Here is an 11,635-nt window from a genome sequence, read left to right as displayed (position 1 = left end):
TAAACTTGAGTTGCTCGTGTGCCTAATATGAAGGGATCGTCTGATATTTTCTCACCGGTATTAAATACATGTTTGAAATTCACAGAAGTGATCCCAAACTGATCGATTTTGACCCATTGATCTTCTACACGATTATCAACCTAGTCACATTTGAACAACGCTACTTTCCCTTCATGTTGATAGTTTAACTCAAGAATTCTTGTATAATGCCATACTATGTCTTGTTTCTTACACTAATATTGTCACCTTTTCCTTTTGAAAAGGATGTGGTCTATGCAACAAGAGCTACTCCACTACTCTAACGGACGACCCTCATCATATGATTGTGTATGGAAGTCTGTCCCATTTATAGTGTAGCTACTATACATCATCACAACCATGTTTGGCTCTTTAGCTAATATTTTTATATCGTGTAGTGCTTCATCACCCATTTCTGCCATATGTGATTACGAAATGATAATGTTACCCTATAATGGAATTATGTCTTATAGGTTGACAAAGTCACATGCCCACTTACGTGCAATTTAAACCACTCATGGAAGGTTTCATAATGCACGCGATTGACTTCTCGATGACTTTGAACACTAATAGAAGAAAGGTACTCCATATGTTTGCTGCACATATAGGTTACATTTATCAACCCACAAGGAAGAAAAAAATAACCTAAAATCAATACATGGTATGGATATCTTACTCTAGGTATGGTTCTATGTTGTCATAGTTGAACAAGACATATTTGTGGGCTTGCAACCAAGTTTTGTTATCTAACATCACCATGCACTTGCCAGCCAACCCTCGACCAATGTTGTGGAAGAAAGGAGTTGTATCAACTTCCATATTCAAACCTCCATCATTCCTAGCTCGGTTGAACCGAGTCTCACCATCTAAATAGCGTGAGAAAAATGTCAAGCTCTTGTCAAACAAATAACCCTCCGCAATTGATCCTTCCACATGACTTCTAGTTTGGACATGTCCCTTGAGATTTCCTATATACCTCTCTACAACCCACACGCTGCGAAAATGTACTAGACCAACTATCATTGCTTGGGCTGGAAGATGAGCCATCAAATGCACCATAATATCAAAAAATGATGGTAGGAATATAGCCTCAAGAAGGCTCAAGGTCTCAGCTATTTCAGCCTGCGACCTTTGCATGTCACTTATGCAAATAATCGGTGAGTACATTTGCTTGAAAAATCTGCTCACACGAATCAGTACCGCACTCACTCTTTCTGGTAATGTTCTTCTCAGAGCAAGTAGCAACAAGTCTTGCAAAAGGACATGGTTGTCATGGCTCATTAACCTAATTTTTTTCTCCTTGACATGCACATTATGGCGTAGGTCAGATGCATAACCATTAGGAAACATGACATTTTTAAATGCTTTGCAAAATGTCCTCTGCTAATCAAATTCCATTGCGTAAGGCGCCAGAGGGAAAAAAATTTCATCATCATCAAGATCAATAGGTTGAAGATCCTTTCTAATAATGAGTGCTTCAAGGTCATATCGAGAATTAATGTTATCCTTGGTTTTTCCATTCACAACCAACAAAGTGTTAATTATGTTATCACACACGTTTTTTTCAATGTGCATGATATCAAAGTTATGATGCATCTCTAGATCCTTCCAATGAGGTAGTTTAAACCAAATAGACTTTCTTTTCCAAATGATCATCCACCTTTCTTGCGTTTCTTAGTTCTAGGCTTCTTCGTTTTAGGGTCCTTCCCAAACTTGGTTTGCATATTTTCTGTCATCTCTAAGATTTGTCTACCGAAAGTGGAACCGGTGCTGTCCCAAGTTCTATGTCACCAAATGTGCGTGTATCATACCTCAAGGGGCGATCTGCATGTAAGAACCTACGATGCCCCATATAGAAAGTCTTGCTACCATTTTTCAGCCTAAGAGAACATACATGGGAGTGGCATTCAGGGCAAGCTCCTTCTCCAGAGGTAGCACACACAACCAAATACCCAAGACCCAGTTTATCTGTAATTGTACATATTATGGCAGCATGCAACTGAAAATACTTTCCGGTTGAAGCATCATAGGTCCTAACACCATCAACAAACATATCTACCATATCATCAACTAGTGGCTCAAGATAGACATCAATATCACTGTCAGGGGAATTTCGGCCAGGAATCAACAATGATAGGATCAAATTTGATTGCTTCATAATCATCCAGGGTGGAAAGTTATAAGGAATCAATAATACCGGCCAAATTCTATAGCTCAAATTCATGGATCAAAATGGATTAAAACCATCAGCACATACTACAAGCTTAAGATTTCTGCTGTCTTTTGCAAAATCTTTATTATTTTCATCAAAATCTTTCCAAAGGAGAGAATCCCGGAGGATACCTAATCAAGCCATATTGCGTGCACTCTTCTGCATGCCATCTTGTGGGAGCCGCAGTTCTGGAGCACACAGACAACCTTTGAAGCCTCTTCTTTATTGGGAAGTACCAAGAACCTTTTTAGGAACCTTGTGGACACGTTTCCCATCAGCACTCTTCCTTTCAGATTTCCATCGTGAAGCCTTACATTCTGGGCATGAACTAGCACTGGCATTATTCTTCCAAAATAGAATGCAATCATTTTCACATGCATGGATATTAACATACCCAAGTCCTATGCATTTGACTAGTTTTTTTGGCTTCATTGGAGGTTTTTGGGTATTGCGGACTGAGGGTAAGCATCTTTAAGTAGATCTAACAACAGATCAAAACTTCTATCAGACCACCCTCCAAGCAGTTTGGTGTGAAGAAGTCTCACTAGGAAACAAAGCTTTGAGAAATTCTTACAGCCTGGATATAGCTCTTGTCTAGAATCAGCTTCAAGTTTGTGGAGAGATTCTAGAAAAGAATAATCCTGATCTAAACCACAATCATCTTCAAGATCTCCTCCTTTATCCAAGCCAACATCAATGTCTCTTAGAAAATCATATATATCATCGCCCTCATCCCTATCGTCGCCCTCATTTAGATTTGGAGGAATGGGAGAAGAAGAGACATGTTCTCGATGAAACATCCACTGTTTGTAGCCATCTACAAGTCCCTTGCATACCAGGTGCTCACGGACTTCACATTCTTCTCTCCAGTACGAGTTCACACAGTTTTTGCAAGGACATAAGATTTTATCCTCGACCGATGATTTACTAAATGCATAGCCTAGGAATTTGGCGAGCCCTTGTAAGTACTTCTCTGTATGCCTACATGCAAGTGTACATGTGTATTGTGTTATATATAGTTTCAGCATCTAAGGAATTTAAAATATGTATGTGGTGTTATACCTAGGCGCATCCATCCAACTTCTATCCATGGTAGCTAGCTTCACAGTTGGTTACTACCAAATCAACACTAAATCCTGAACAAATAATATCATAACCAGAGAATGCAAGGAGGCATCTCTACATATTCATGGCATCCACACACATGGAGGGCCTTTGAACTTGAGTGGGGCAGAAGACCTCACTTGAGTGGATGCAGTAAGCACGTCAGTGGATGAACTCTTCAAGATGAGCTCCCACGGTGTAGCCTCCTGAAGGAAAAATTGCATAAGAACCAAAGCTTAAGCAAAACCTTCAATTTATGTTCACAAGCAACATTGGCTGGGTTATTCTAGGAATGCATAACAACTTCAATAAATCTTAGAGCCACATTTGTTACAAAATACCACCAAGATATTAAGCTCGCCAATTTCATAAATAATATCTGTTTTGTTAGCCACTAACTCCTAATCTATCTACCATTTCAGCTATTCACATGATTTCTGAATCTAATAGCCAGACTAAAAGCACTCCATCAACAAATCATATACTAAAAGAAAAATAAACAGTGGACACTCCACACACCTTATGCAGCAGCTAGTACCAAATATTCTGCTACTCTTCTTCCTCTACTCAATGGTACCAGCAGTGGTTCTCTGCGCTACCTGCAAAAAAAAGAGAGATGAAGTTAGGTCGCATGTACAGAGAGATGAATATCCACACTACAGGAGGTCTCCCCATCCCCGCCACATGCTTTCTACGGAAGATCTCTGGTGCTCCTTGTTCCTCGCCACCGGAGCTCTCCATTCACCAGCCCGCTGTCACAACATGCCTCTAGGAGAGAGAGAGAGAGAGAGAGAGAGAGATGTACCTCAGCCGCACGCTACCCCAATGCAAGTTGAAGTAGCCACCCAGAGAGAAAGAAGGACGACGCGGGGCGACGATGGACGGGCAGGAGGGCTCCGGGCGGTGATGGACGGGCAGGACGTCTCCGAGCGGCGATGGACGGGCAGGACATCACCAGGTGGCACGGGGCGGCGATGGAAGGGCAGGACCGGGCGGTGTGGGGCGACGCAGGGTAGGCAAGACGGCCTCGGGCGGGATAATAGAGGTACGACATGAGGCGGCGCAACAGAGGCAGTGCGGCGTGGGGCGGCGGTGGGGAACGACCGGCGTGAGCCCTCGGAGGCGTGGGGCGACGGTGGAATGTCGTGGGGATCGACCGCATGTGTGGCAGCGGTGGAATGGCGTGGGGAAAGTTGCTAGGGATTTGGCTTCGCGGGGATTGAAGGTGAATTACTGGAAAAAAACATTTTGCGGGTTGGGCCAGGTATTGGCGCTAAAATTTGGTTGTTCATGTGCGAGGCCCATTTAGAATCTGAAAGTCGGTCAGGGATATTTGCCGACCGATGGTCTCTGGGCTATAATGGAATTCCCAACAGATGATTCGATGGTACATGTTATATCATTCGATGGTACATGTTATATCATTCCCGACCGACAGTGAGTCACCGTAAAGAGTTTTGTCGACCCACGATCTGTTAGAAATTTTCATGGCCAACTATGGGTCGACAATAGTGATCTTTTTCCAACACACAACTGTAGGAAATTCTGGTGCATGGTGTAGTGACTCCTCACTGACGGTTCGTGGGGAAGTACGGTGTGAAGGAGGGAGGGCACCATGACGAATATGAATGGGTGTCATCCAGTTTTAAAGGAGAGGGCTCCAGCGAGAAATATCTCGCTACGACACAAAAGTGAGCGGGAAAGGGCGGATCCGACAGGAAAAGGAGGATGTCTTCATGTGTCAGGGCCGCGGGTCATGAGGTGTGGTTCATGTGTCGGGACCGCAAGTGGGAGACATCATAATTTTAGATAGCCTTTTAATATGTGAACAAGTCCGGACGTTCTTTAACCTTGAAAATGACCTTATTTTATAGGGAAGCACACACCAAAAATGCCTTTTGGAGCTTGGTCTTCACGGAGGCGAGTTTTTGAAAAACCCAAAATTCATCAAAATTCATATTTTCACATTTTAAAATAGTCTAAAAAATACAGATATACATGGAGGCATAACACACATGTATGCAATTTTTTAGGGCAAAATACGTTAAAACGAGGTCTATGTAAAAAAAACAATGGATGCAAATTTTGTTTTTTTACACAGATATACATGGAGGCATAACACACATGTATGCAATTTTTAGGGCAAAATACATTAAAACAAGGTCTATGTAAAAATAATAATTTTGTGGCTTTTTAACCCATGATACTATTCATCTCAAAAGTCTATAACTTTGTTCCTTTTTACACAGTCGCATCTTAAGGTATTTCATCATGAATTTTGGACGCATATACTCCCTCCGTTTCTAAATATAAGTCTTTCTAGGCATTCTACTAGAAGACTACATACGGATGTATATAGACATACTTTAACTTATAGATTCATTTATTTTGCTTTATATGTAGTCATCTAATGAAATTTCTTAAAAGACTTATATTTAGAAACGGAGGGAGTATATTTCGTTTTTGTGTATTTGCATATTCCTTTTTAGATTTTTTGAAACAAAAAAAATGAATTTTAAAATTTTCAAAAATAAAAAATTTCATGAAGGCCGAACTCCGAAACGCCCTACTCAGCCCACACTTTCTACTAGTTTAACTATAGTAGGGTATCAAAAGGACCGTTCGCTGTTTTCAACCAGCGGACGCCTACACAGGGGCAGACAACCCGTGTCGTCTGTCCATCCACGAATCAGAGCTCGGAACTTGGAACCTCGGAACCGGCGCTGCCAAGCAAGGCAGGAGACGCCTGGCGCGCCCTCCCCGCACGTGTCGCGCGCAAGTCGTCCTTCTCCTCGCCCCTCGCTTCGCTTTCCGCTTTTGCGCGTCAGCCGCGGCGCGGGCGCGCGGCGGCCACCATCGCATGTGAAAAGGAACCCGCCACCTCCTCGGCTCCTTCCTCCCTCCCCACGGCGGGCCGCCCACCGAAACCCAAAACCCACCCCGAACCTTCCAGTTCCTTGCCCCCAGCTCCATCCATGGCCCCGCCCCCGTCCGTGGCCGCTGCCCACGACTGCGACGACCCCTCCCTCCGCCTCCGCCGCGCCGACGGCGGCTCCTCCGGCGGCTCCTCCGGCGTCCACGGAGAGGCGCGTCCGCAGGAGCAGCCGCAGCGGCAGCACGAGATGCCCTGCTACCGGGCGTCCGCGCCCGCACACCGCCGGGTGAAGGAGAGCCCGCTCAGCTCCGACGCCATCTTCCGACAGGTATGCAGTCGCCGCGAATCCCTCACTTGTTTTTCTTTTCCTTTCTAGTGGCGATTGCCATGATCACACATGCTTTGCTCTGTTTGACCCGCCCAGCCCCAGCATCGGATTCTGTTGCCCACAGTTTCCTCTCTTTTCTCCAAATCACGGTAGCTTAGCCTCCACAGTTGCAATTGTCCAGCAGTGCTAGATTTTAGGGATGTTGAGAGTTGAGACACATGTGCAATTTCATCTTTTGGTGCGACAGATAGAGGTCAAAGCCTCTGCTCGTTTTGGGATTCAGGGGACCACCGGCGCGGGCTGGATGTTTCTGTCGGTAGGTGGAAAAGACAGAGCATGAGTATAGCTGTTGCTATTAGCAGCAGGGCTTGGCGTGTTGAAATGGATAGGCGGATCAGTTGGTGAGATGTTGACTTGTACAAGTAGTAGCAGTAAGCTCAAAGAGTTGTACTAGAGAGCAAAGGGAGCGCACAAGATGTTGACTTGTACAAGTAGCAGAAAGCAGGGATGCGGCGTTGACTTGTACTAGTAGAAGTAAGCAGAGAGAGTAGTTGGGAGTGTGTTGGGGGCTCAGGGTGGACACGCTCCGGGCTGGTCCGGGCCGACGTTTCGACCGGCCGCCGGCGGTCCGGACCGGACCGAGCAGGCTGGTGGTCCTCTTTTCAGGGACCGCACCGGCGAGGCAAAAGCCCGGGCCGGACCGGCGGACCGGCCAATAACTCACCAGCGGCGAGGTGGTGACCATGGCATCGGCTATGGAAGGCTCTAGGCCGTAATCGGAAGCGGGGACAGAGGGAATAGGTGCGGGCACTCATGTAGAGTTCGATACCGAGGTCGGGGAGGCCGGAGAAGCAGCGACGGCGAAGCAATCGACGACAAACGACGACGGCCAGAGCTGGAGATGGAGCAAGATCCCGACTGATTCGTGGCGAATCCGATCGATTTGTTGCGGGGGGGGGGGGGGGAGGGGAGGAGATCCGATGCTTGCGAAGCTCCTGACATGGTGGTTCATCCTGGAGAGGACGGTGGCCACGTCCGCGAGATCTTGTGCTCTGGACGGCGGCGGCCACGGCACAGGTACGTGTCCCCCGCCACGCCTCAGCCACCACACCTCCAGCACGCCTCCGGCACTCCTCCAACACGCCCTTGGCACGCCTCCAGGATGCCCCCGCCACGCCTCTAGCACGCCCCCGTAGTGCCTCGCCATGCCCCGGCCATGCCGCCGGCTGCTTGTTCGGTCCGCTCGGTCGGGCCGAGCTTTAACCGGACCGGACCGAGCGATTTTCGGGCTTGTTTGGAGGGATTGGACCGGCCTGTTTTTGTTGTCGGGCCTGGACCGAGCGGGCCAAGACCGAGCGGGCCACGAGCGGGCCAAGAAGCCCGCTCGGTACGTCCAGGCTGATTGGGGGCTGACTTATAACTGAACCGCAAATGCATGACTAAATTTATTTATTTTCAAAACGGAGGCATAAGATTTGCCTCATCTATTAAATAAGAGGAGAATAGAGTTTAGATAACACCCCTTGCAAACGGCATGACAATTACTCACAAAAATTTACAGCCCCAAGTTTTTTTGCGCCAACAGTGACCCAAAGCTTTGCTTCTTCAAGAATGGATGCAAGGAGAACCGACGGTGGTGCAAATTTTTGACGAAACACTCTAGCATTCCGTTCGTTCCAGTATGTCCATGAGATGAGCACGGTGAGGGAGGTCATGGCATGCTAATTTGGGCTCCAGTTATCGGTCCGTTTGTCCCACCACTCGTTGACGGATTCATCAAGATACCACTCGGAGATGTTGACGCGAGTTAGCCCAAGCTTCTCGATGATAGATCTCCATAGCCTGAGCATGTAATGACACTTGAAGAAGAGATGAGGCCCGTTTCTTGTTCTCTCTTACATAGTTGGCAAAGGCCACAGTTTGCCCAACCGCCCCTCTCCAACCGGTCGACCGTCTAAATACGGTCTTGTAGATCTAACCAAGCGAAGAATTTAACCTTGGGCCCCCCCAAGCCTTCCAAACCATGCGGTCCATGGGTGAGAGAGTCAAACCAAGGAACTAAGTCTTGTACCCAATGGCCGCCAAGTAGACCCCATCATTCGCGTGCTTCCAAATGATATCATCTTTGGCTTGCCCATCAAGGTGGAACTGGCGGCATGATGAGAGGCGTGATAGAATAAATTGCTTTGGAGGAGATGACCCACTTGATGAGAGCCGTGCGACCGATAGTAGTGATGTTTTGGCCGTCCCACGCGACCAACTTGCCAGCCGTTTTGTCCTCGAGGTATTGGAAATCCACCCTCCTAAGTTGACAAACGGAGAGTGGCAAGCCAAGATATTTCACTGGGAAGGTAACACGAGATGCCGACATGCTCTGAAGAATGTGCCCAAGATTAAGATGGTTGCATCGAATTGGCACGACAAAGCTTTTCTGAAAGTTGGTGCATAGGCCCATCACATCCCCAAAACCTCTCAAGATGGACGCAAGGTTGTCGATGTCAGTTTTGATAGGAGCCACAAAAACGGCGGCATCATCTGCATATAGGGAGGTTCTCACCATGGGACCTCGCCCACGAATCTTGTGAAAAAGGCCTTTCCGAGTTGCCAAATCCAGGATCTTATGTAGCGGTTCAACCGTGATGACAAAAAGTATTGGGGGAAATGGGGTCCCTGCCAAAGCCCATCGCCGTGCTCAATGGATGGGGGGGGGGGTCCGGGGATCCCATTTAGGAGAATGCGAGACGAAGACTAGGAAAGCAGCGCGACAATCCAAGCCCGGAACTTATCCGGGAACCACATACACTGAAGGAGATCCAAAATGTATTCCCATTTAATGGAGTCAAAAGCCTTTCTTATGTCTAGCTTGAAGAGCAAAGCAGGGGTCTTACACTTGTGTAACCGCCTAGCAAAATTCCGAACGCACATGAAGTTGTCATGAATACTACGCCTCTTGATGAAAGCACTCTGTGTGTTGGAGACAAGGTCATCCATGAGAGGATCAAGCTGAAGCGACAGGACCTTGGCAATAATTTTGGCGAGAGCATGGATGAGACTGATAGGTCTATAATTAGAGATGCCCTCCACGCCCTCCTTTTTGGGCAAGAGAAAACATTGGCGGAATTCACCCATTGCAGGTTGGAGGTGTGAAGGGAGTCGAATCGCTGGATGACCCTCATGACCGTATGCTTGATGATGCCCCTACACTTCTTGAAGAAGATCCCCGTGAAACCGTCCGTACCGGGCGCCTTATCACTAGGCATCGCCTTTATGGCCGCCCATACCTCATCTTCCGTGATGGTGTTACCCAGGTCGTGCAAGTCATGGGTCTCCAACCCAAGCTCCTCCCAGTTGCAGTCTTTGTTGCTACTACTTCCCCTACCCATGACCTCGGAGAAGTGGTCATGGATGATCTTCTCTTCTTCCTTGTGCTCGGTCACCCACCCATGTGCGTGTTTAATCCGGCGAATGTGATTCTTCCTTCTTCTATCATTGATGCGGCGGTGGAAGAATTTTGTGTTTGCATCCCCATGCATCAGGTTTGTCAACCGAGCACATTGACTCTTCCTAGTCCTCTCAAGTACTGACAAACTAATCACCCTCCGCTTGAGTCTCGAGCGTATTGCATGGCTAATTGTGAGGTGTCGTGATCCACATGCTCAGTATCTCTGTCTGACATGCTAAACTAGAAGGATCTGTGCATATGTCCAATCTTGTTGTTTGCCCAGCTCGGTATGGTGCTGATGCATGCCGATTCATGAGATTCCCTGTTTGTCGCATTGCTGCATGAGGACGTATAACTGTGCGTGCTGTCATATTAGTAGCTGCTATATTTGATTTTGCAATCCATCTTACAAGGTATATGAGTGGACATTTTTCTACGGCCAACGTGGTTGTATCTTCTTTTTAGATCAATAGGGAAAGAACTCCGCGGCTCCATTCATTTCATAAACGAAGCCTGATAGCAGGTCCATACAATGATAATCAGTACCAGTTTTTGCCTAAACAGGGACAGAACAAACCGCCCCAAGATCACCATGTTTTTTCCTAACGTGGTTGTATCTGTTTCCCACTCTAGGGTTTTAACATGTTAAGATGTCAGTTTGACACAAGATCCTGAGGACCAGTACTCTGAGTGATAAAGTTCTTTAGTGGAAATAATATGCAACGTTGGGCAGAATGGCGAACTGATTGTAGGCCGAGAACAACTCCTCACACTCAAATGCAGGGCCTGATCGTAGCTGTCAATCTGTTTTGACGCGAAGTTCAGTGCATTTCTGCATTTAAATCTGAACAATGTTGGGGTTTCAAGATGAGTTTCAGTCAAATGCCTCGTTGGGTGGCAACTGTTAGGAAAGCATGTTATGACCGGTACAACGTACCAACGGAGGAGGCCCAATGGGCAGGGTTAATTACGGGCTTAGCCCAAGTTATCTTACCTATCTTAGAGTCCAAGTTATATTAGAGTCCAAGTTATATTAGAGTCCAAGTTAGAGTCCAAGTTATCTAGGGTTTAGTGGAGGCTGTCCTCCTATATAAACACATGTACCCCTTCGATATTAAGCAGACAATAAACAGTATATTCTGTTGTCGTCTCCCTCAGGAGACGAGAGCCCCAAACCCTAGCCGCCTCTCTCTCTCTCTCTCACGCCGCGACGGCGCCCAACCGCCGGCGCTGGCGTCCCCAACCTCGCAGCCCGCACTTCCACCCCTACAACCTACGCCCGAGACCTGGTAGAACCCTAGCCTCTACCAATTTGGCAGGTAGCTTGGGTTCGATGAGTTTGTCGGACCTTCCCACCACCACCGCCGCCGCCACCACCGCCTTCCCCGCCACCTCACAGCAGCCGCCGCCGCCGCACCACTCGCCGCCGCCGGCCACCTCAGGTCCGGCCGCCTCCGGTCCCGCGGCCCTGGCGGCCGAACCCGTCCCCGTCCTCTCCCCGGCGGAGATGTCCTCGGCGATCCGCGACCTCAACCTGGCGGTCTCGAACCTCCGGACTTTCCCCCAGGCTCCGTACGCAACCCCGCCACCACCGCCTCCGCCGGCGGCGCCCTTCGCGCCACCGCCCCCGGCGACGCCCTTCGCGCCACCGCCCCC

The 11,635-nt window shown here is 47.9% G+C and overlaps 1 protein-coding gene across 1 annotated transcript in view; it reads left to right on the top strand.

The window, feature by feature from the left end:
• The first annotated feature begins 6,055 nt into the window (after positions 1–6,055).
• Positions 6,056–11,635, top strand: part of LOC123411072 (diacylglycerol O-acyltransferase 1-2-like) — a 36,884-nt gene continuing 31,304 nt past the window's right edge. Inside the window, exon 1 of the mRNA XM_045103994.1 lies at positions 6,056–6,537. Coding sequence (XP_044959929.1) covers positions 6,310–6,537 — 228 coding nt within the window. The 5' untranslated portion in view covers positions 6,056–6,309. The remainder of the gene's footprint in view (positions 6,538–11,635) is intronic.

The sequence above is a fragment of the Hordeum vulgare genome, chromosome 7H (assembly GCF_904849725.1).
Source record: "Hordeum vulgare subsp. vulgare chromosome 7H, MorexV3_pseudomolecules_assembly, whole genome shotgun sequence".
NCBI lineage: Eukaryota > Viridiplantae > Streptophyta > Magnoliopsida > Poales > Poaceae > Hordeum > Hordeum vulgare.
The sequence above is the reverse complement of the archived record's forward strand: the minus strand, read 5'-3'. Positions and strand labels throughout refer to the sequence as shown.